The following is a 24,413-nucleotide window of genomic DNA, read 5'->3' as shown; positions in this document are numbered from 1 at the left end:
GGGCCAGGAGCTGGGCTCGATGATCCTTTTCGTCCCTTTCCGGCTCAGCGTTTTCTGTGATTCCGTGATGTTCTCGCAGTCCTGCATTTCCCGCAATCACACGGTTACCGTTCCCAATAGCCCCGCCGGCAGTGCCCGAGCCCGGCCCGTGCCCGCCGCCGGTTGGGGCCCGTTCCCCGCCCGTTCCCCGCCCCGGAAGCCGCATTCGGGCCCGCTCCGCCCCGCCATGGCCGCCCCCGGGCCGCGCTCCGCCCGCCCGCCGCGCTGAGCCCCCCGCGCCGGGAGCCCCGGGCCGCGCCGCCGCCATGGGCGCGCTGTTCCGCGGAGAGCCCGTGTGCCTGGCGCAGCTCTTCCTGCAGAGCGGCTCGGCCTACGAGTGCCTCAGCGAGGTGGGCGAGCGCGGCCTGGCCGAGTTCCGAGACGTGAGTACCGCCGGGGCTGTGCGGGGCGGCGCGGGGGCTGCGGGGACCCTGAGGGGCCCGGGCGTGAGGGCCGAGCCGGGCCCGGGGCCGCCGTCGGGAAGGTGTGGGCTTGGCCTCGATGGAGCGGTGGGAACTGCTTTTATTCCTGACAGCGATGGGCAGGTGTATGGCCCGTCCCTGTGTGGCATTGGCCTGAGAGCCCGATCACGGAATTCTTAGGGTTGGAAGGGATCTCTGGAGATCATCCAGTCCAACCCTCTGCCGAGGCAGGGTCACCCGGAGAGGAGACACCGGAACGCGCCCGGGTGGATGGCATGAGGGATGGGAAGTCTGTGGTGCCCCGGCCTCCCCGGCACTCTCCGGAGGAATTCTTTGGGATGGCTGTATCCCACCTTTCTCACAAAAGTAGCTTAAACCTGGGGTTATGTGCAGCGAGATCGCATGGGAGAGCCCCATACACACCTGCAGCCTCGCTGCCTTCAGCCTGAGCGTGTGTGCACAGCTGATGGATTCATCCACCCCACTGCCAGACCCATAGAAACACCTGCTCTGTAGGTTTATTATCACAGGTTCCTGTTCCTGGAGGGGCACTTTGCCTTGGAGGAAACTGCCTGCCTGCCTGCCTAGCATAAAGTTGGGTTGGGCGATAATTAGCCGTGTCTTTGCGCTGTCTCATCATAATTGTACGATCTTTGCTTGCTGACTGAGACTTTAGAATGTCTTCCAAATATACGTTAGAAATGCAGCTTGCAAAATCGTTACAGGGAAAGCTGGGAAGACTTAAATGAACAGCTGGTTAGTAAATATGGCAGGGAGGAGGAGGCAAATCTGTAAGAATGATTGCGTGAGTGTATGTTCAACATTTTGATGTCATTCTATTTACCTATTCACAATTTATTGTAGTAATAATGCATTAATGCTTCTGGTTTAATAGCTGCATAAGTAGTCAGAGATATTGCATGTTCATATTATGGGGATGTATGTAAAATTTAGTATTTCAGATAGACTGTCGAAATGCATCACAACAAATCTGTAAAATGGTTTGTTAAACTGACGTCGTTAAGCGATATTTTAAAACTGTCAAAATAAGATTAGGAATGGTTTCTCCAGTAGACCTTGTTATTTTGTTGTTTGATTTAAACTAGCCAATGGCATGGATAATGCTGCTTTAATAAAACCAACTTTTCTATTTGAAAACTTTGTAATCTTTTTAGATTTTTGTGTCTTCTCAGCTGAAAAGCGCTTAGAGCGCAGAGCTCGTGCAAATTGTCCCCAGGAAGTTGCAGGAACAGCTGTGGTTTCTTAGGGGAGGTTACTGTTTCAAATGCCTAATAAGTATTTTGTCCTTCTCCTTCAGCTTAACCCAAATGTAAGTGTGTTTCAGAGAAAATATGTGAATGAAGTGAAGAAATGTGAAGAAATGGAAAGAATACTTGGTGAGCTTTGCTTTCATGTCTGCTGTTTCTCACCTGTGGCATTACCAGAGTGAAGGTTTCAGCTACAGCTTTTTTTAACTTTCCCAGGTTTTGAAAGCTGTGAAATTTACGTACACTAAGTATAGATTTGGGGGGTTTTTGTAAGCACAGATATAAAGAATGGTTGCTCATGTGTTGCTGCTAAATAGAGGCTGTTTCAGTGCTTATGACTTAAAAACTCTGCTAGGAAAGTGGAAGCTTTACTGTGGATATTTCCTTGACTGTAAGATATTCCCCGTTTTATCATTTTGTGCAACTCAATACTGTTGATTTTCCAGGCACCCTCAAAAATACCTCAAGTTATTAATAATCATGTTCTCATGGTAGTTAATGAATAGAGAAGGGTGTGCAGAGCATTACAGTCAAGATGCAGATGTCTTCAGTGTATCCTGAGGAAAAGTTACAATTGAAGGATTCCTTTGATTGGGATCTCTCCTCAGAGGCACGTGCTGGTCATGCCAGCAGCTATTTTGGCAGTCCCCCTGCCCAGTGTGAGTTGCGTTTGTTGTCAAGGTTGCTTAAGCTGCTTTGTTTGAACACTTTTTATTCCAAATATGGATCAGTGAGCAGCGCGTCTGTTTCTGGCAGAAAGTGACACAGTTGCACCACTGGCAGAAAGTGGCACCGTGCAGCAACAAAGAGGTTCTGTGAAATGGGAAAAGCTTAGAGAATACTTGTTGGGAAAGAGAAACCTCTGAAGTTTGCTTGCTTCTGCAGACTTCCAAGGCAGGAATAGTTTGTGTGTTTTATCCCTACCACTCTTTAAGTTCTTTTTTGAAGACTTCTGTGTGTGCATTGTTGCTAAAATGAATGGGTGAAGCAGCCAGGGCTTGATGCTGCAGTGTGATTAGCACCATCAAGAACAGCTGAAGGTCAAGTCTGCAGCACTCTAGGAAGTGGAGGCAATGCAGTTTCCTTTCTGATTCTGTTTTTCTTCTCACTCCAGGGTATTTAGTACAAGAAATTAAAAAAGCAGATATTCCACTTCCTGAAGGAGATGTTGCTCCTCCTGCTCCCTTGCTGAAACACATTTTAGAAATCCAGGTAACTTCCACTGAACAGATGCCGAAGTCTCGGAACTTAATTTCAAGCTTAATGGCTTGCTATCTTATTACTCATGATTTAAGATTGTGGGGGGGGTGGGGCAGAAGCATTTGTTTCCTTTTTGTCTGATTTCTTGCTGCCAGTGTGACTTCAGAGCCAGAGAGGTTTTGGTATTAACACAAAATTCCTGTGAAAGGGTCAAAGCAAACTCCGAGAGCGTGCAGTCATACGCTGTATTTTGATGGATTGGCACATCACACTGTTACAGGCAGATTGTCTGTAGGTGCAGTGTCTCAGCCTCATTTATTACTTTGGTACTTACCTAAGGCTCTTTGTGCATCCAAAGTTTCCAAGTGTGAGGGAGTTTTACTTGCCCAAGGCTCTGCAGGTGCTGGTCACTCAGCAAAACGTGCTGCTGTTTTCGCTGAATGCTTTTTCTGCTGTTGCGTTCAATGTAGAAGCTTGTAAAACACAGATCTAATTCTGAACAACATTCTGTTTTGTTGTAATTATATTAAAAGAATAAATTAGTATCTTCCACCCTGTGTTATCTGTAGCTCTGCTTCAAGGTCTGCATTATTTTGACACAAATTAGGGGCAGAGCAGCAGGCTGAACAGATGCCAGTGGAGGATCAAGTGTACTCGATACAAAGCAATCTTTGGCAGACTGAGGGATAAAACTCGTGGAGCTTTAGTTAATTAAGAAATGGGAAACTCCTATCACTGTGTTGAAAATGAATGCTGCTCTGTTTTCCAGACTCCTGTAATTGATTCTGTGTCTTTTCTTTACTCTGTGCCTTAGGAACAGCTGCAGAAGCTGGAGACAGAATTGAGGGAAGTAACTAAAAACAAAGAAAAGTTGAGGAAAAACCTGCTTGAACTGACAGAATACAAGTACATGTTACAGATCACACAGAATTTTGTCAGGAGAACACCTGAGGTATTGCTTGGGGTGTTTGACAGGGAGTGTTGTCATCTGGCATTTTTGTGATCTTACCCGTTGAATTGTTTGAAAATGAAAGTGTAATTGTGCTATTTTGGTGCATAAATTGTGCTAAGAAATTTACAGTGTAATTTTGCAGCACTGACTATAATTGTTAAGAGCAATGAGTGCATTGAGAGAGAGCCAGGATCTCTCTGTTGCTTGAAAACTGAACACGGAAATGAGTTTTATATTTTAATTAAACCATTTACCTAATTACCTTTCCTTCTTTAAAATAATAATAGAATGAGAGAGTTTTTTTGTTTTTTTTTCCTGAAAGCATTGAATGTTCTCTCTTTATTTGCTAGTATGAATCTCATTTACATGGAAATTTTGAAGACTTTCCTTCTGTGGAAAACGAGCCACTGGTGGATTACAACCGCACGCACAGGCTGAGCGCCTCGCTGGGGTGGGTATGGCGTGTGCTGTTTTACAAATGCTTGATCAGGGGCTGTAAAGAATGAGTTGTTCTCTGAAAAGATGGCCTGTAGTGATTTCAGATGTGCCAAACAGTTTTAGACAGGACAGAAGCCTGGCCCCAATGCACCTTTATAACAAACGCAGATTATTTGATGAGATAAACAGGACAATGCCCAAAAGAGCTGTCACAAAGCTTCCATCAAACCAAGGATGTGTGTGAAGGAAAATCTCTAAATCAATACTTCCTTCTATTGCTTAAACTCATTTTCTGTGATAAACAGCGTTATAATCACCTGGCAGGGCAGTGTCAGTTGTAAATGTAACATTAATGGTGTTGCCTTTGAAATGCTGAATGGATACTGTTGTCTATGGCATTGGTATGAGAGGGTATCTTCCAAGAAAAAATAAATGATCACACTATCACAGAAATAACCAGTTAGAAGTAATTCTGGTTGTGTGCTCAGGTCTGTAGTCTGTTTATTTCGCAAATAAAAATTTTATATACCACCTGGTATTTTCTACACCAGTTACTTCCTCCTCAGGGTGATGCTTCCTTCCCTAGCCGTGGCACACACTACATTATTGTGGTGATGTACTCTGAATTTCCAATTTTTTTCCTTGTAAATTTTATCTTGTATTTCAATTTTTTCCTTTTCCTAGATTCATATCTGGGCTAGTTCACATAGCAAAGATTGAAGCATTTGAAAAAATGCTGTGGAGAGTCTGTAAAGGCTATCCCTTTCTTACCTATGCAGAGTTGGATAAGGCTCTGGAGGATCCAGATACAGTGAGTACACATTGTAATGATCAATTAACTTCATTTGTTCTTTTCATATGAATTGGAAGAATTGCTGCTCAGGTCTCTCTGCAGTAAATGGAAATGATTTCCCAGTGTCCTTGGAGGAAAAAAACTATTTTGAAATACTAGATTTGTAAGATTTTAAAATTCAAGGTTAATTTGTCATGGTTCAGCTTGAGGAGTGCAGAACTTTACTGTGGAATAGTGGGGACTTTATGATTGGCCACCTTGGTCAAAATACGTGGCAGAAATGACTGCTTGGATATTTATTAACTAGGTCTGTGCAGTGCATTGCCTTTTAATAGCCATTGCACTTGTTCATTCAGTAGTTAAGAAAGAGTCAAGTGCAGCTAGTTTTCTGTGAAGTTTTTTCTGTGAATTTACAAAATTAACTTTTTGTCAACCAGTTATGGCAGCCTAATCTGTAACTTTTTTTTCTTGAATTCTAATTTGTTCCCTTTATGAAATACTCTTTTTGAGAGAGTAAAATATAATGTTCCTTTGATTTTCCCTGGAAACTTTTTCTGATTTTCCCTAATTTTAAAACAAAGAAAGAGATATTGACACAGTTGAATTTTATTGTTTGATCTTCACTAAATGGGTGAAAGCTCTTTCTAGTTGTTCAGCTTTGTTACTTAGCTCTTTAATCATGTCACAGTGGAACTGCTGGTTAAAACTTTTTATGGTTTTTAGGGTGAAACCACAAAGTGGGCTGTTTTTTTAGTGTCCTATTGGGGTGAACAAATCGGTCAAAAAGTTAAGAAGATTTGTGACTGGTAAGAAGTAAATCTAATATACATACATTCCTTTATACCTGGGGTGGTTTTTTTTTTTTCTAGTTGGTTTTTCCCCTGTGCCCCTTTTTTTTATAAGTGTTGATTTTTAGGCAAGGTTTTTTATGTTAAATTTGTTCCTCCCTTTATTGCATCCAGCTCTATAATTACGTAGTGTACAAATAAACATACGAGTCATTTCACTTGCAGTCTTTACCAAGTACAAACAAAATACTGCCCCTGAGCTGAGTCTGTTCCATGGTTGTTGAGTGGTGTGTTACAAATTCGCTGTGGCAGGGGCTTGGGTGATGTGTTTTGGTGGGGTTTGGTCATTTAACACAACGCTGTGCTCCTGCAGCTATCGCTGCCACGTGTACCCCTACCCCGACACCACCGAGGAGCGCCAGGCCGTGGTCGAAGGGCTCAATGTTCGTATTCAGGATCTTGAAACTGTGAGTAAAGAACGGATTTCCTTTTGCTGGAAGCTGTTGCACTGAAGTCATTTGATGAATCACAATGTTAAATATGATTTCTAACATACATACAGCTTTGGAGCTGACGGGACAGTGAGTTGTGTCCCTGGTCTCGTGTTGCACGTATCTGTTTAACCTCACAGCACATGGCATTGCCTTCTCTTCTCAGCAGAGGTTTGCTTGCCCTCCTGAAATCACAGCCCAGCACTGGACACGTACGAGGTGCCCTTGCTGTGATCAGCACAACCACTGTCACATTCTCAGGGAGATCTTTTGGGTTTTTTCTCAAACAAAGGTGCTGAATAAAACCGAGGAGTACTTGCGCCAGGTCTTGTATAAAGCATCGGAATCCATCTATACTTGGGTTATCCAAGTGAAGAAGATGAAAGCCATCTACCACGTCCTTAACCTGTGCAGTTTTGATGTCACAAATAAATGTTTAATTGCTGAGGTTTGGTGTCCAGTGGCTGATCTCCAGAATTTGCGCCATGCGTTGGAGGAAGGCTCAGTAAGTCACCTGAATGCTCACTGATGTTAAAGCTTTTACCTTGAACTAACTATACACATAAGGAAAGAAAATAATTATCAACAGTAGACTAAAAGTAGGCACAAACAGATCTGAGCCTCTGTATAAAACAATTTTTTTGTAAGCAGAGCCTTTTTTTAGTGTTGTGTGTAGTGTTTTTTTTTTCTTGAATAACTTCTGTATTGGACCTGAATCCCGCTGGGCCCACAGTGCTATTTGCAGTCATGCAGAAAGTGCCAGTTGCCTTGCATTGGTTTTTGTCTTATGAGAGAAAATTTGTTCTAACAAATCTTTTTTAATAATATTATGACTGGTAAGTCTCATCTGATACTTGATATGAATTAAGAATTAGAACACTGTGCATAATCTGTTTTTAGAGGGGGTACAAGGGATAAATGTTAAACTTGGGGCTTAATTTAATGGTATTTTTGGATCAGTGAAACTGCTGATAGACCAAATGTTTTCACTTTGATTAGATTAGCAGAGATCTTACACAAATATATCCTCTGTCTGTAATTAGAGGAAGAGTGGAGCTACGATTTCCTCATTCATGAATACCATCCCAACAACACAGCCTCCTCCGACTTTGATACGCACCAATAAATTCACCTCAGGGTTCCAAAACATCGTTGATGCTTATGGAGTTGGAAGCTACGGGGAAGTTAATCCAGGTTGGTCCTTCTGAAAGCTGAGCTCTGAGCTGTGCTCTCATTGCTGTTTGCCTTGATACCTTGCTGAATTGGACCAAAGGCCAAATGGTGACGATCATACTGCTTGTTAGTAGCTGTTTTAAAATTCAGTAGCTCATCCAAAGCACAGACAGCGCTCCAAGCAGCAAGATGGGATTTGGTTTTGCTGAGTTATTTTAGTTATTCTTAGTTCTTTTAGTTATTTTTTTAGTTCTTTATTTTTAGCTATTTTGGGTCTTTTATATGTCTAACTTTGGGTAAGGAAGATATTTAAGGGGGGAAAAAGGAAAACTGATAGTGGTGATTGATCTTACCGAAGTGTGGAGCTTGTCACTTGAAAAATTCAGCTTGTTGCATAGCCCACTTTAATATATACGTGTTGACTGGGTAATTCTGCACAGGAGAATATACCTGATAATACTGACCTGAAATGCCCACAGAGGAAGAACTGTTTGGTTGGGTTTTATTTCCTGGGCTCATACTATTATCCTGAGAATTGTCAGCTACTGCTCAGCTGTGAAGTTATCATTGCTACACAATAAACAAGCTTTAAACTGAGTTAAATTTCAGTGTGGGGGACAGGTCTGTGAGTAGGGGGTGAAATGTCTTTCAAACTTAGAAATTGTGAGAGATTTGAGGATGGGATTGCTTGGGGATAATGCAGACAGAACTTCCTCTGTTGTGCTGTGCCTGAAATCCGCTGTGTTGCCCTTGCAGCTCTCTATACCATCATCACTTTCCCCTTCTTGTTCGCGGTTATGTTTGGAGACTTCGGGCACGGGCTGCTCATGTTCATATTTGCACTCCTGACAATACTGTATGAGAACCACCCTAGGTTAAAAAGAGCTCAAGATGAGGTAAAAGGAGTTATAAATTATTGACTTCCAATCCAGCAGATCATTTGAATAGTCACTGTGCTTCTGAAAAGTACTGGTTTTTGCCTGGGTATTTAATTAGGGTTTATTTTATTCTTTTAGGACTTTCTATGTTTAAAGCTCCCATATTCCTGGAGGTTAATGTAATATTTAAACTATTCACTTGAAAGAGCAGAAATAATCAAGTTGTAATGAAAGACTTAGAAAAAATTAATTGATACTTTGTCTTTCCTTCTATCAGGGCTACTCAGTGATGTGGTTTACAGAATGTCATTACAGTGACGATGTGAGGAGAAAATGATTTTTCAAATCCCACCTTTTATTGTTTATAAAAAGAGTTGCTGTTTGAAATTTCATAAACTTCACTTTAATTTTTTTAATCATATGGGTTGGAATGCAGGAACATCTGAGTCTCTCATTAGAATTATGTTCAATTAAGAATGCCTGCAAATGTATAATTTCTTGTAAAGTAGTCCAAGGAAGGAAACGGCTTAAAAAGACCCTTCCTTATTGTAAGGATGCAGGTGATAAAAGTCTCAGTGTGTGTCATGGGAGTTCACATTCCTTAGCAACTCTTCACAAATAAATGTTAGTTTTTAGAAGTCTTTATGTGTCCAAAAATGTGTTTCTCTTAGACATGTCTAGCTAAGCTTTGTTCACATAACATGATATTCTCTATTTCCTTTCCCCCCAATACTGACAGATAATGAAAATGTTATTTGAAGGCCGATACGTGATACTGTTAATGGGGCTGTTTTCTATATACACTGGATTGATCTACAATGACTGTTTTTCAAAGTCAGTAAATATATTTGGGTCTGGATGGAATGTTTCAGCAATGTTTGAACAGAAGGCTTGGAGGTGAGCAGCATGTTTGCTATACCATTAATCCAGAGCTGTATTTCCTGCAGCAGTTTAACCCTTTTGTTCACATGTTTTAACTATCCTCTTCTGGTTTGTCTTTACACTGGTGTTTTAGTTTTTATTTTCCAAGTGTGTGTGTGTATGTCTGTATAAAGATTTGCAGAGGAATAGAAAACACAGGTCTAGTTTTGGATTTATTTGTCCTAGGTCATACTTCTGGAATGAATAGCTGAGTGGCATTAACCTCTACTAAAATAAATTGACTATTAATGAAGTAAATTAATTACCTGACAATCATTAGTCTCTGCTAAGTCTCAGCTTTTCTTGACAGTTAAAAAAAAAAAAAGAAAAAAATAGTCTATGTGAATTGTCAAATCTACTTTCTCAGAGTGGGATAACCTCATTGATTTGAGGTGTCATGACCCTTTGGTATTTAAATGTTCACAACTTGCATCTCATGGTGCTTTACGAAACAGGATGTGGCTTCAAATAGTCAAGGACCACTGGCTTTAGTTAAAATTTGAATGGGTTGTGTGTGCTGTGGTACTGAAAAACTATATGAAAATAAAGTAGAAACTTCCCCAAATGCAAAAGGGAAAAAAGGTAGCAAATATTCTTTGGGTGCTTGACAGTGAATTTTATGCAAAAGCAAACTGTGAACTTTTAAAATAAAACTTTGAGTTCTAGGGGAATGTAGAATAAGATCCATAAACTTTGTGTTGGAAGTTTGTGAATTAAGCCCAGATTGTGAGGTTCTAGGTGTTTTATTTTGCTATTGGTTGTATTAGTCAGGACTTTTGTGCTTAGAAATCCATTCAAAGTGTGACATTGGGTGGGATAGGTAAAGCAAAGCAGGAGCAGTGTCCTGCAGAGATGAAAATTTGTTGACCTTATGTTTAAAACTTCAAATCTGAGTGTGCTTTTCTTTCACTGCAGCCTCGAGGATCTGAAATCTAATCGATATTTAGCACTGGATCCAAATGTTTCTGGTGTCTACAATGGAGTTTATCCCTTTGGAATTGATCCGGTTAGTTCCATTCTTAGTTATCCACTTGTGATGATCGGTCTTTGTCCATTAGATTTTGGTATGTGTATAAGTAAGACAGATCTGACTAAGAAAAAAGTACATTTCTGTTTGCATTCCCTGTTCAACAACACCTTCTGACAAGTCACAGATTGAACTGTTTTTACAAAACTCAAATTTCAGTTGTGACTTCCATTTGAGGTAGAATTTTGGTCCCCAGTAGAAAAAGGAATACTGGTTTATTCCTTCTGTTACGGTGTTCTTCAATGCTGGTTTGGTGTTTTCTTCTCCAGATATGGAATTTGGCAAGCAACCGTCTCACTTTCTTAAATTCATTCAAAATGAAAATGTCTGTGATCTTTGGAGTGACTCACATGACATTTGGAGTTGTACTGGGGCTGTTTAACCACTTGTAAGTACAAGAAGTTAAAATAATACCAGTATTGTATTTTTTGTGAAGTTTGGAATTATAACAGTTAATCTTGTAAGAGAAACTGGAATTATTTTTTGAGAACAGAGTAAGAGTAATTGTGAAAACTGTTCTTTTAAAAAAACAATAATGGAGTGGTATTCCTTCTTATATGTAAGATGATGGGTCAGTATTATACTAAAAAATCCCAAAATAAATTAATACAAGACTTTATTTCAGTTGTTAGTAAATAAAGATTTGTGCATCTTACAGTTTTTATTTCCACTGAAATACCTGATAAAACTTCACAGAATAAAAGGAAATCAGCTCTGCATTGTAATCTCAGTCTTGCTGTTTAAAAGTGATTTGTTTTATTGAAATCACATTTGGGCTGTGTTGGTAAAACTTACTTCTGTTTTTTCCCCATTTCTACCTTTCAGGCATTTCAACAAGACCCATAATATTTATTTGGTTTTTATTCCTGAACTTTTATTCATGTTGTGCATATTTGGCTACCTGGTGTTCATGATCTTCTTTAAATGGTTGGCATACTCTGCGGAGGACTCCACAGCTGCCCCCAGCATTCTGATACAATTTATCAACATGTTCCTGTTTCCCAGCAGTGAAACAAAGAGCTTCTTCAGTGGCCAGGTGAGTAATGCTCCTCCAAGCTTTTGGAAATCCTGTGTTCCCTGTGCAGATAGTTTTTTAAAGGAAAAGGGGATGGCTTTTCCTGCTTTGGATTTTGTGATTTAATCTGATTTTCCTCCCCCCCCCTCAACAGGTTCCTCTGCAGAAGTTTTTACTTAGTGTTGCTTTTCTTTGTGTTCCTGTAATGCTGCTTGGCAAACCACTTTATTTATACTGGCTGCACAGCGGAGGCCGGGGCATCAGAATGTACAGGGTAAGTGCTGAAAGGCACTCACACATTTCCTCAGTGCTCTTCTATTGCAGTAGAGTGTGTCCTTTTTGGGCATTCCATAGGATGGGTTGGGTTGGAAGGGAATTTAAAGCTCATCTTATTCCACGCTCTGCGATGTTCAGGGGCACCTCTCACTATCCCAGGTTGCTCCAAACCCCTCCAGCCTGGCTTTGAACACTTCCAGGGATGGCGCAGCCGCGGCTTCTCTGGGCAACCTGAGCCAGGGCCTCACCACCCTCATAGGAAAGAATTTCTTCTCTATATCTAAACTAAATTTCAGTTTGAACTCCTTGTCTTACCAGTTTCTGCTCAGTTTGGAAAATTTTGGACTGAAACACATAATAGTGCTTTGCTCCTCTAAATCTTTTTCCCTTTGCCTGTGACTACTTTTAAGTAAATTTAAAAAAGGACCTTGGCAGCCTGCTTGAAGACAGATTTGCTTGACAATACTTTCCCATTTTGTAGAGCGGCTACAAGCTTATCCGAAAAGAGAGCGAGGAAGAGCTTTGTCTCCTGTCATGCCATGATCTCGAGGAAGGCAGCAGTCATCCAGACAGCGGGCACAGAGAGGGGGATGCAGAGGAGGTGATGGTTTTACTTTATCTCTGGTTGCTATGTTCCTAAAAGCAAATTAGACAATCAATAGATAACCTGTACACCATGTGCTGAGAAGTTTTGAAGAAACTCAGCTGAGCCTTTGCAAAGACCTTGGTGTCCAAATGCAGTTTACTTACAGTTATTTGTTGCTGTTTTATCATTATTTTTTGGTATTTTCAGACTGTTACAGTAAGCCACAGCTTATCTGTAGAAGAGAACCGAAAGAGTGTTTTATTTGCAATTAAGACTGCATCTAGGAGTACAGGTTTTCTTGTCCTGAAGAATGGGATAAAAATCCTGGGCTTTGTCTGGTTTTAGGGTTAAACTTGAGGCAAGGGGGTGACTGCCCAGCTTCCTGTTAATTAATCTTGGCTTTTCATCTGGACAAAAGTCTTTCTATGTCGGTAAATTACATCTTGTGATGAGGATTACTGCTAATGTGGTTTGGAGGCATGGGCAGCATTCCTAGTCCCCACCCACTGCTGCTCTTTAGTTTGGGCAAATTTTTAAAGGTCTGGGCAGATTCCACTGATTCCATGTGAATTGAAAGACAAAGAACTGCTTCAGTTTCCTAATGTGCAGAATATGTATGGTTCATGTGTCCCTGGGGTGGTAGATTCTTGTTTCTTGTGTATAGAAAATAGAAGAATTATTTGCTCAAATGTGTTATACAAAGTAAGTGTTGAAATTTTCAGTAATATCAGTTTTGAACTCTGTTAGTAACCAGTATTTATATTTGTGGTTATCTTTCTATCAGTGGCACTACTGATAACTACCCCTGCTTTTAAAGATGGAAAAATTGATATTGTAAACTTAGAACCTCAATAGAATGGGAATTAGAACAATGGCTGCTTATAGTACTTAAAAGTTTTCAAGTATTAGATCATATTCCTTGTGGAAAACATAAATTTCATTTGCTTTTATCTATCAACAAGGTAATACTGGAAAACTGTAGCATCTGATTTTTTTTTTTAATGTTATCTCTGTAATAAGGATCTTCTACATGGCACACTTTTTTTACCTGATATAAAATCAGTTTGTTACCCTTCAATGGAATTCTTCTTCCATGCAATAAGGATTTGCAGATGGATGTTTCTGTTCTCTCGTGTTTTGCTCTCTATGTTGTTAAAATTGATACAAAATTGATGCAAATGTATTTTTATCTTTTAGATGAACTTTGCAGATGTTTTTATGAATCAAGCAATTCATACCATTGAATACTGTCTGGGATGCATCTCTAACACAGCCTCATACCTGAGACTCTGGGCATTAAGTCTTGCTCATGCACGTAAGTGGGGTGGGTTTTGGGATATTTTTTTGGATTTTTCCCTACATCTGTGTTTTTAATGCTGTTAGAGGGAGGCTGGCCTGTTCAAGTGATACTACTATGAAATACACTTTTTCTTAGTTTTAAAAAATATCCCTATTTACTAATGATCTGTGGAAGCCTCCAAACTAAAACTGTGATTTTATGTAAAATACTGCTCTCAATAGATCTGATTTTGACATTGAGGTGTACCTTTAAACATTTGAGGGGATGGGGGCAGCTCTCTGGGGAGACGGACTGTTTATAGTTCCCATGTTCAGCAGGTGCTCAGTACCTGATCCAGCATTAATTATGACAACTTTTTGGTTTTTATTAGAGTTATCAGAAGTTCTGTGGCAGATGGTGATGAGAGTGGGTCTCCGTGTGGATACGAAGTACGGTGTCTTGCTGCTAATCCCTGTTCTGGCATTCTTTGCTGTGCTGACAGTTTTTATTCTGCTGATCATGGAGGGGCTTTCTGCTTTTCTCCATGCAATACGACTTCACTGGTATGTTTGGTTTCTTTCAATATACCACGTCAGCATATACTGGCTTGTTTAAGAGGAGTTTTTATGGTGACTTATTAAAAAGGGAAAGTGTAAAATTCAATAGCCTCATTGCTACTGAAATATATTTATTTAGTTATTAAATAAATGGCTTGTTGGATTTCATTGTTCCTCTGGAATATTTTCAGTAGATTCAAATATATTGGCTTATGATGCATTTTAACTCCAACCACATTCACAAAATATAAGTACATTTTGTAGTATTGCGGCTTTTCGTAATATAGAATATTAGTAACTTGTTTTAATTGCAGTCTGGTTATCTCATGATAAGGTTTCAGTCCATTTATTTGGTTCAACGGAACATTCATGTTAGTAAATGGGGCTGCTAACCCTTAATTAAAATACTTAAATTTTAATCCTTTCTTAGTCTTGTATCACAAGCTCTGCACTTTGGAGTGGATTCAGAGCATGTTTAGTTTGAAATGTGATGTAATTTACAATGTAAACAAAGCCGTATAGTGTCCTAAGACAGGAGGTGGAGCTATGTAAGTGACAGATTGTCCTCATGATATTGCAAGTTTGCAAAACAATTCACTGAGGCTCACTCAGAAAAATGAGTAAGCCAGAGAAATGAGCCGTTACAACTTGGTTTGGTGAGTGTGGGTCTCCTGAGAAACGTAAAGTTAGCCTGGGACTGCAATGGGAAGATTAAATAGCTGCACAGAAAACAAGTGAGAGGGTTGGAGTTGGTCTTGTTCAGCTTCTTGGGTTGCACAGTTCTGTCCCTTGATAACTGATGCTGAATTTGTGTACAAATTCTGGTTTTTTGTCTCGTTTCAGGGTGGAATTTCAGAACAAATTCTACTCCGGCGGAGGATACAAGTTTACGCCTTTCTCTTTTAAGCACATTTCTTTACATTTTAATAAAGATGGTGCGTTATAATTTGGCTGCTGTCAGCAGAAATGTTTGGAATTGTCTGCAAATAACTGCGTGATTGGATCTTGCCTATGAATGGTTTCTTGTGGAACAAGGTGGTTTTCACTGATTGCCTTATAATGCAGCCAAACAATTCTGCAAAACATACCTCCCATAGAAAGACATAGCAGATCTAGAGCATCTTGTAAAATATATAGATATGAAATGTACATTTTTCTTGATAAACTAATGTAAATTAATTTTATTCTTTAAAAAAAAAAAAGTTGTTACTGCTTGTCTGAAACACATGTAGGCATTTTTTTTTTGAGTCTCTTTCTTGAATGGTTACTTTTAAGTTATCTGGAAGACTTTTCATTATATTAAACATTCACTACTTCTCACATACTTAACCCAGCAGCATCTTGTGCACTTTGGGAACCATTCAACAATGCAATAGAAGCAATGTCTGTTTTCAGTCTGTATTCCAGGATGATTATAAAGTGTAAATTTATACACACCAATGCAATGTGATCTTTTTTGGCCATATTTAAAATTGCACTGGAAATGTTACCTGTTCATTCTGGGTTCTGCCTGGAGTTACTACTTTAAGCTTTTGGAAGCCACACTGATATTTATATTTAATGTTATGGAAGAAGGCAGGATTAGAAGTATAACTCCTCTTTTTTCTCCTGTAGCAAGGAATAACTTTTGCACATGGAATAAAGAATTGGCCTTGATCCCTGTTTCTGTTTGGCTGTAAGGACACAAAAACAGCGCTCCCTGCTGTTGTACAACCTAGTTTATACCGTATAGGTGGACAGAGGTCTTTTTATATTATTTTTGTATCAGTGTGAAAATGGGGATATTGCCACGATATTTTAACATCTGTGCCATACGAACAGCACCGATTAAATTTTTGCACTTGTTTCATACGAATTCCCAATAAAGCCTCGTTTGCGCTGTGCCGAGCGGGCCCTGTGTTTGTCCGTACGCTTTTCCCTGCCTCAGGCGGCGCTGAGGGCAAGGAGCGGCCTTGAGAGGCCGCCGGTGCCGAGGGGATGGAGCGCCCTGATGGACGGCGGGGCTGAGGGGATGGAACGGCCCTGAGGGGCGGCCGGTACCGAGAGGATGGAGCCGCCCTGATGGACGGCGGGGCTGAGGGGATGGAGCGCCCTGATGGACGGCGGGGCTGAGGGGATGGAGCGCCCTGATGGACGGCGGGGCTGAGGGGATGGAGCGCCCTGATGGACGGCGGTGCCGAGGGGATGGAGCGCCCTGATGGACGGCGGGGGCTGAGGGCATGGAACGGCCCTGAGGGGCGGCCGGTACCGAGAGGATGGAGCCGCCCTGATGGACGGTGGTGCCGAGGGCATGGAACGGCCCTGAGGGGCGGCCGGTACCGAGAGGATGGAGCCGCCCTGATGGACGGCGGGGCTGAGGGCGAGGAGCGCCCTGAGGGGGTGGCCGGTGCCGAGGGCAAGGAGTGCCCTGGTGGACGGCGGGGGCTGGGGGGAAGGAACGTCCCTGAGAAGCGGCCAATGCCGCAGGGAGCTAGGGCTCGTGGGGGACGGCGATGGCGGAGGGGAGGGAGCGGCTGTGACGCGCGGCCGGTGCCCAGCGGGCCCGGCGCTCGTGAGGGGCCGCCCGTGCTGCGGGGAACCAGCGCTCGCGGGGGCCGGCGGGCGCTGAGGGGAACGAGCGGCTGTTGCCGAGGGGACGCACCGCCCGTGAGGGGAGGCCGGTGTGGAGACGAAGGAGCACCCTCGAGGGGCGGGCTCTGCACGGGAACGCAGCCGCTCCAGGCTCCTCTTGAAGCTGGCACGGAGCCTCCCGAAGCGGGCTGAAGGCGGGCAGCAGCCGTCGCTCCACCCCGGCATCGTTGCCGTGGCCACCGGGAGGCGTCGGGCCGGTTGCTGCCATGAGCCTGGACGACGTGCGGGTGCGGTGGCTGCGGGACCGAGCGCTCGCCCTGCTGGGTCTGAGCGAGCCGGCGCCTTTCGAGGAGCTGCTGAGCCGCGGCGAGGATGCGCGGGTCGTGCTGCTCTTCTTCGGTCTCGGCGCCGGGGGCAGCGAGGATGCGAGCGGGGCGGGCGCGGCGCTGCTGCTGCTGCGGGCCGAGCGGCCCGGCCCGGACGGTGAGGAGCGGGTGGGAGAGGGTTCCCCTGCCCCGGCCCGCTAGGCTCTCCCTGGGCACTGCCTGGCCCCAGTTCCATGTTTTCCCCTCCCTCAAACCCCTCTTCGTCCCATCTGCTGAGTCGCAGCCCCATGACCCCTGTCTTTACCCCTTTTCCTGTCTCTCCATCCCTTGGGTTGTGTTCTGAACCCCTTCCATCCCACCCATTTCTAGAATTTTGTCCCCTCCATTTGTGGGATTTGCATCGTCACTCTGCAGTGTTGTATCATGCTTTCCTCCCATTTTGCATTTGTGCCAATGCAGGTGGCATGAATGAGCGTTTCCATGTGGCTTTTAATGAAATTCCCGAAGAGTTTGTGTCAAATTCTACTGTGTATTTTCTGAGAGACACCGAAGGTATGTGCCCCAAAGAACTGCAGGCTCAGCGTTTTCAGCTTTGCATTAAACAGCATTTCCCATTGTGAAGATATGATAGAGACTGGGACTCAGGAGAGTGCACACCCAACTTATTTAACCGGATAGGAAAATGCTCAGAATAGAGCCAGGGTCCGGGATGCTTTGTCATTTAACAGCATTTCTGTGCAAGATTTTCCTCCTCTGTCTGTTGAGTAAGAGTTCAAATTGAGCCACTGTTCTTTTGAACAAAAAACTCTTTTCTAACTATCAGGCTGGGTTGTAAAGACTTAGAACCAGGTGATGATGCTGAAGTATTTTTCTGCCCTTTCTGAAAAAGCACTTGCACTATTAAAACCAGCACTAATTTGGAATATGTGCTTTATTGGAGTTTTAATTTATTATGAAAATTACTTTATACTTTCTGTATCAATTAATTAGATTCATACTAATTTTTTGTGTGCTGTTTAGAAAGAGTTGCTGTACCTAATGACCAGACTGAAGCTAATAAGATTCTTCCTCAAGTGATAAAGTCTGGTATGCTGACTGATGATACTCTCTCGATGCTAAAGAATGCCATCTCACAGGTAAATGAGTCACAGCTTTTATATATGCAAGCTCGAGTGTTTCTAGGAGTGATTTGCCTATTTAGTATTATATGGACTATGCATGAGAAATATTAATATTTAATAACTGACCTTCATATGCCAAAATGAAGTTTTTGTTATTTGATATTCTGTTCCCCTGTTTTTTACCCTTATTTGGGAATAATTTAAGACTGTGACACCAGACACTGCTATTTCTGTGCTCAGACTTTCATAAAGGCATGCTGGAGCTATTCCTCTGTAGAACTTGAGGCAGACAGAATGATGATAAGGATGTGAAAGGGAAGGAAACACACTTAAATTAAATTTTAGAACAATATCTAGTGGTTAAGTGAATGGCTAGTAAGCTGTGTTTTTTTTTTTTTTTTTTTTTTTTTTAATAATATAAGCTATCCAATCTATGACATCTGTTTCAATCCTTGCAGTTTTCATCAGCTCTCTCCCATGGTCAGCAGCAGACTGAGAAAACTTCCTCTGATTCAGACAGTGAAAACACAAGTTCTGAAGAAATGAATTTATCCAAGACTGAACCTGAAAACTCTGTGGAGGACTCTACTGCTCCAACGAGGAGTGAAACTCAGCTGAGTATTCCAGGTGAAGTGAATGTGCCAGCACGGTGGTGATTAGAACACATGGCAGTGGAACGAGGTTCACCTGAGAGTGGTTTTATGTAGAATAACAAACAAATTTGATTAAAGCTGCTCTTTGCTGATACCAGCTGTGCTTTTCCCACCCTGAAGCATAGCAGGCAGCACGGAGAAGTGGATGAAATCAGTGCTAAATGTTTCAAAGAGTTTGGAGTAAGAGTAGGAGAGAGGGTGGACATATCCAGCCATGTTACCAATGCTGCCAGAACAAGAGAGGTAATTCTGTGTGCATTTTCTTCCAACAGGAGATCTTAAACTGGAGATGCCAACTGTAAATCTAGACAGAGAAGTGACTTTTCTTGTCACAGTTCCAGTAGTGGTTCAGTCTCTGAAAAGATGTGCAGTGACCTGGCAGAAATTAATATCCAGAGTTCTGGAGGAACAGCTGAAAAAGGTTCCACAGGTAATGTTGCCTGTAACACCAAGATGCTTTTATTCCTGGAGGCTTAGCTTCATTTCCCCACAAGAACTATGTTAATTTTTAATTCCTCCTCATGTTTGATTGTTGGAAAACCATTTACTAATTCTTGAAAAGTAGAACAAAAGTAGTGAGGAACTGTGTGACTCTGGGAAGTAAAATATAAATTAAACATGAAGTAATTAACTGCAGATCATACCCACACAGGATAACTGTGGAAAACTAAGGGACTTTTGTTATCTGCTCTCTTCTAAAGAGCCAAGAAATACTAAAAGCTGCACTGAGTAATTTTTTTTAAATAGACAGCTATATATATGTATTTTTTTTTTTCAAAAAAAGTGATCTCAAACAAAAGAAAAATTCTGCAAGCACATATATAATTGATCCCACTAAACATGCTGAGGGATTTTATGTCTATAAATTTACCTGTGCAAAGCCATAAGCTCAGGGATATACTCCCCCTAAGCAGTTCCCTTCAGTGTGTGCACAACTCTTTATTTCAGGGATCTTCTTCTGTCTGGCTTTTTGCATGGTTGAATCACATCAAGTTTCTCGCAGCATAAAGTTTATTGAAAAGAAGGAACAAATATAATCCTGATTATAAATATTCACTCTTGCATAATGGTAATTCAGCTGTTTTTATTTGATTCCACATTATTTGTAGGGTAATGGTCCACTTGCAGAAATTGACCTCTGGCGTGAAAAAAATGCTACTTTAAGTGCTCTTACTGAACAGCTAAAGCTTCCAGAGGTGCAAAAAATCTTGGAAATACTACAGAAAGCGGATTCTAAGTTTACTGGAGATTTACAGATAGTCTTAGGTGACCTCAAAAAACATCACATGGAAGCTCAAGATAGTGCTAAGTTTCTCTCAACTCTCGAACGCCATTTGAAGGTACCCATCCTTGAGAAAACTTGGTGAAGTTTGAAATGCACTTACCTGAGTTTGGGTTCTCTGTTGATGTAATCACCTCTTGTTTATTTTTTCCCTTTTTAGCAGCAATAAAGATATATTCTAGATTAACAAATTATATTTAATTTTAAAAAAGAGTTGCTAATTTTGTTTGAGTTTCAGTGGTGCTAATGTTTGAAAGCTCAGAGCTGTGAGCGCTTGGTTTGTAGTCCAACCTTGGGAGTTTTAATGGCATAGCTCAACTGGGGATAACAAAGATTTCTCTACTACATTTTTTTAGGTAGTTTCTACCACAAATTACAGCTGATCTTTCAAAATTTAAATTGTATTAAAGATCATCCAAACAAAGAGTTGAGCCAAAATTTAAGATCAGGACCTAAAATCATTTGGAGCAAAAGGTGCAGATTTGCACATCTTTAACCTTATTTAGGCACCAGGATGTCTCCTTGTCCAGGTTATTTATTTTATAATGTTACAGACTCTCATAACCTGAGGCATCTACAGAATAATTATTAGCTTAATTAATATTAGCTGAATATGACTTTGTGTGTTTTCACGACATCTTACCCACAATCTGCATTTCACAGAATTTATCAACTGGCACTGGGCTCGATGTTATCTCGCATACAATCCCTTCCCTGCTGAACGCCCTGAGGCTGGTGTGGACCATGTCACGGTGCTACAACAAGGACGAGCGCATGGTGCCCTTCTTGGAACGAATTTCATGGGAGATTTCCATGAGAGTGCGCAGAGTTGTGGATCTGCAGACGCTCTTTAAGTAAGTGCTGTGTTTCCGTTTAACTGGGAGGTATTAATTAAAGTTTTGCTTGTCTTACACAAAGTGCAGTACATGATGCTTCCACCAAAGAGGTGTCCACGTTTTTCAGCCATCTGAAGTTGTATTAGAAGGTCAATTAAAAGTCAAATTATTTTGTAATTTTCATAAATTACTAAATTGGCCCCGAAGAAATAGGTTCTTGTCCTCTTTTGTATTGAAAGAATATAAACCAATAAAACAAATAGAAATAGGTAAAAAAGTGGCATAAATATAACCAAATTTATAACCTCAAATAATATCTCCTTTGAAAATCACATTGAAAATAGGTTATAAGTTTTGCCTAGATCTTGTAGTTAGAAGCTGCTAAACCAGGGTATGTTATTCCAGTCGAGATATGATTTTTTTATCTGTAGTATTTCTATTTATAATATCTTTACTGTGTTGATTTGATTATTAGACAAGACGTAGCTGCTGCAAAAAAGAAAATAACAGAAGCCAAAAAAATTCTTGAACAATGGAAAAAATGTTATTTTACTACTTGTATCCAAGTTGAAGAGTCAGGAAGTAAGCGATACTGGAAATTTGACGTGAAACGTTTATTTGAAAAAACTGATTATATGGTTTCAATCTGTCAAGATCTGTATGATATTTTTCAGGTAGGAATATAGACAATAAATAAAGAGATTGTGTAATCACAGCATTCTTCTGTAGAGGGGATTCTTTTGTTGTAGGTGTAGACTTGTTAACAACTTTTAGTTTTGTGTTTGTGACCTGAGCGGTGCTTTTGATTCCAGCATTTAATGCTGGAGGTGGGATAACTTTTCTGCAAGTACTGCTTGGGGAAAGGTGCCACTGTGTACATGGTGTGAAGATAAGAGACTTGTAGCAACTGTTTGACACATTCGTGATTTTCGTGGGTTGCCACCTTAATGAGTTAGATAAAATACCATTAAAGTGTACTATAATATAAAATTTGGCCATCTGTGAATCTGTGTATTAATTGCAGAGTAACATATGAATGGAGACATGCTGTGTTTAGGCTAATTTAATTCAGGATAATTAGCAACATGGTCAATCAGTAAATTGTGTGTAAAGTGGAGTGAAAAGGACTAATAACTGAGTATTATCTGTTATCTGAGTCTCGTATTAAAAGATTTGAAATTTAAATCGTAGCGCAAATGGATCAGTCTCTGAGTGGGTGATATTTTTTGGAGGAAAAATTTAACAATAATGTGTTCAGTGGCCAAAAAAATATTAAAAACAAAGCTTTATGGGATGTTCTTGTGAATGAATAGGTCACTGAAGAGCTTTACAATGTATTTATACCTGAACTGACAACTGTGACAGAAAATCCAAAAGCTATTGATGAACTATGGAGAGAAGTAAATATAATAATTAGTCCTATGGAAGACCTGACCTTTGACCCTTTTAGCATGGAAACTGCACGTGACTGGGCATTTGTTATGGAAGAATTTAGAGAAGATGTTATGGTAAGTACCATATACTATGATTCTCAGAAAAACAGTACAAATAAACTTGACTGCTATTATTAAAAAGTATTTTCATTTTACCACCCTTTCCTGGTTTTGCAGGATGAATTTCTAAGTGACAGGGTTTGTTTGCTTTCTCCTTTTGTTTAGGATATTGAAGAAAAGATGACAAGATTTATTGATGAATCTTTTACAACCCTTCGATCAGCAGAAGCTGCTTTTGACCTGCTGGTTAAGTACAAACACATCCAGACTCGTGAAGCTATTAATAAGAAGTTAATGAAAAAGTTCCGTAGTGTTTTGGAGCAATATTGTAAAGAGGTATTTAATTTATGGTTTTCTTATCCAGTACATTAAATTCTTTACCTAATGTAAATCATAAATCTGTAATGTCTAAATACCTGTGTAGTGGCATTTACTATCTAGAAGACTGAAAACTTTTATAGATAAACATGATAATTGCTCTCATTTTTGGGACCCAGTTGGAGAAATAGTCTGATTAATTTGCTATAATGTCGTGCACATTATGTATAAGTGAGATACTGAGTGGGAACAGGAAGATTCTCTGAATGCAACAAGGCTTGTGGTTATTCCTGCACCTTGTAAAAAGCAGCTCAACCCTCCTGCTGTGTATCAGACAGTGATCATGGACAAGCTCAGAGAAAATAATTCTTTGCAATATTTATTCTCTTCTAGGTTGAAATTGTTAAGCAAATCTTTGTTCAGAACCTCAAGGATCCACCTCTGTACAAGAACCATCCTCCAGTGGCTGGAGCAATATCCTGGTCCCGATCCCTCTCCCAACGGCTCCAACACACCATTACTCGATTCCAAGAAGAAGAGGAGTTGCTTGCCTCTGAACGTGGAAAGGAAGTATGTTGGGTCTTTTGGTACTTGATGAAGGAAGAAACACTTTTGTTATACACTTCTAAAGATGTGAAAGTGCTCTTGTGTGAGGGGAAGTCCCCAGTCTTTGCACACAGCCAGCCATGTTAGATGTGAACGCTGGATTGAAACCTTCCCACTGTTTCCCAGGGAGACAGTGAAGGAATCAATTCCATAATTCAAGAGACCAAATTCTCCAGTGTCTGCATTTATTACAGGGTGTTACTTGTTCTCTTATCTAATAAAAACCAGAAGCCATATTGAGAGACCATATTAGGACAGGTTAGCTGGACGTTTCTCATGGTCTTTGAAATGAGTTATCCAGAGTTGTCCTTTCTAGGTGAAACAAATGTATCTCCAAGTGGTCAAGAAAATGGAAGAGTATGAAGTTCAAAAATACCGTCAGTGGAGAGAGAGGACAGAACAGATGCTTCCATTGTTGCTGAAAGATACTCTACTGTCTGTTGTCACTGATGGGACTGCAACAAATGTTCATCCAGAGGCTTCTGAGCAGGTGAAATGTAGCAAGATTGTGTACCAGGCTTCTCTGAGAAGAAAAACTGAAACCTACCTGATGCTCAGTGAGAATTTTCTGAGAGTAATATTTTAAACACAGATTTGGAAAAAGTTCTGAGCTCTGAATTTTTTTGGTTCTTTATAAGACATAGTTCCTGAATCACCTGGCAATTTGAATGTTGTTTCTCTGTGTGCTCTTCTGTGCTGTAGTTCCTGCTAATTTTTTAGGTTTTGGTACAACATTTTTAGGACATTGCTACAGTATTTGGGACTGAAGTCAGGTAGAAGCAGGTTTCCAGCAGAGATCTTGCAAAATCCTGTTCCTACAGAACTTTTGTCTGACTCTGAATCTCCTCTGGAATTTCTGTTGTATCTGGTTGCAGCAGTGTGTAAACAGAGGTGATTCAGTTTGTTTCTTGAAATTGACAACTGAAAAGGTAATTCTGTGTAATTTCTGAACCAAGACTGCTGAGGCTACTATCACATTTTAAAGGCATTTCCACAAGCTCTGAATGTCAGTCATTCTGACTTTTACCTACTGCCTTATCAAATGTCTCCAAAAGCTCACCTTTACCTTGTAACGCAAGTTTGTTCCTCTCCTTTCTGCTGCTC

General features: G+C 40.9%; 2 protein-coding genes across 2 annotated transcripts in view; both read left to right on the top strand.

The window, feature by feature from the left end:
• The first annotated feature begins 277 nt into the window (after window positions 1-277).
• On the top strand, window positions 278-15,759 carry ATP6V0A2 (ATPase H+ transporting V0 subunit a2). Its single transcript, XM_040080886.1, has 20 exons — window positions 278-422; window positions 1,780-1,858; window positions 2,844-2,941; window positions 3,744-3,881; window positions 4,232-4,332; window positions 5,004-5,130; window positions 5,836-5,918; window positions 6,274-6,367; window positions 6,684-6,896; window positions 7,435-7,585; window positions 8,321-8,460; window positions 9,182-9,339; window positions 10,279-10,369; window positions 10,660-10,778; window positions 11,216-11,426; window positions 11,560-11,679; window positions 12,163-12,282; window positions 13,465-13,582; window positions 13,938-14,109; window positions 14,947-15,759. The coding sequence occupies exons 1-20, from the start codon at window positions 306-308 to the stop codon at window positions 15,047-15,049; spliced, it is 2,553 nt and encodes an 850-aa protein (XP_039936820.1). The 5' UTR covers window positions 278-305; the 3' UTR covers window positions 15,050-15,759.
• A 1,181-nt stretch (window positions 15,760-16,940) lies between these two features.
• Window positions 16,941-24,413, top strand: part of DNAH10 (dynein axonemal heavy chain 10) — a 48,449-nt gene continuing 40,976 nt past the window's right edge. Inside the window, exons 1-12 of the mRNA XM_040081126.2 lie at window positions 16,941-17,157; window positions 17,460-17,552; window positions 18,021-18,136; window positions 18,580-18,748; window positions 19,047-19,204; window positions 19,884-20,114; window positions 20,720-20,910; window positions 21,368-21,566; window positions 22,206-22,400; window positions 22,551-22,721; window positions 23,097-23,273; window positions 23,626-23,799. Of these exons, the coding sequence (XP_039937060.1) occupies window positions 16,941-17,157; window positions 17,460-17,552; window positions 18,021-18,136; window positions 18,580-18,748; window positions 19,047-19,204; window positions 19,884-20,114; window positions 20,720-20,910; window positions 21,368-21,566; window positions 22,206-22,400; window positions 22,551-22,721; window positions 23,097-23,273; window positions 23,626-23,799 (2,091 nt within the window). The remainder of the gene's footprint in view (window positions 17,158-17,459; window positions 17,553-18,020; window positions 18,137-18,579; window positions 18,749-19,046; window positions 19,205-19,883; window positions 20,115-20,719; window positions 20,911-21,367; window positions 21,567-22,205; window positions 22,401-22,550; window positions 22,722-23,096; window positions 23,274-23,625; window positions 23,800-24,413) is intronic.

The sequence above is a fragment of the Hirundo rustica genome, chromosome 17, assembly GCF_015227805.2.
Source record: "Hirundo rustica isolate bHirRus1 chromosome 17, bHirRus1.pri.v3, whole genome shotgun sequence".
Lineage (NCBI taxonomy): Eukaryota > Metazoa > Chordata > Aves > Passeriformes > Hirundinidae > Hirundo > Hirundo rustica.
The sequence above is the reverse complement of the archived record's forward strand: the minus strand, read 5'-3'. Positions and strand labels throughout refer to the sequence as shown.

Coding starts and splice junctions, on each gene's coding strand:
- ATP6V0A2 (XM_040080886.1), top strand. CDS start 306: ATGGGCGCGCTGTTCCGCGGAGAGCCCGTGTGCCTGGCGCAGCTCTTC. Junction 3,882..4,231: donor TTGTCAGGAGAACACCTGAG/GTATTGCTTGGG, acceptor TTTATTTGCTAG/TATGAATCTCATTTACATGG. Junction 10,779..11,215: donor CTGGGGCTGTTTAACCACTT/GTAAGTACAAGA, acceptor TCTACCTTTCAG/GCATTTCAACAAGACCCATA.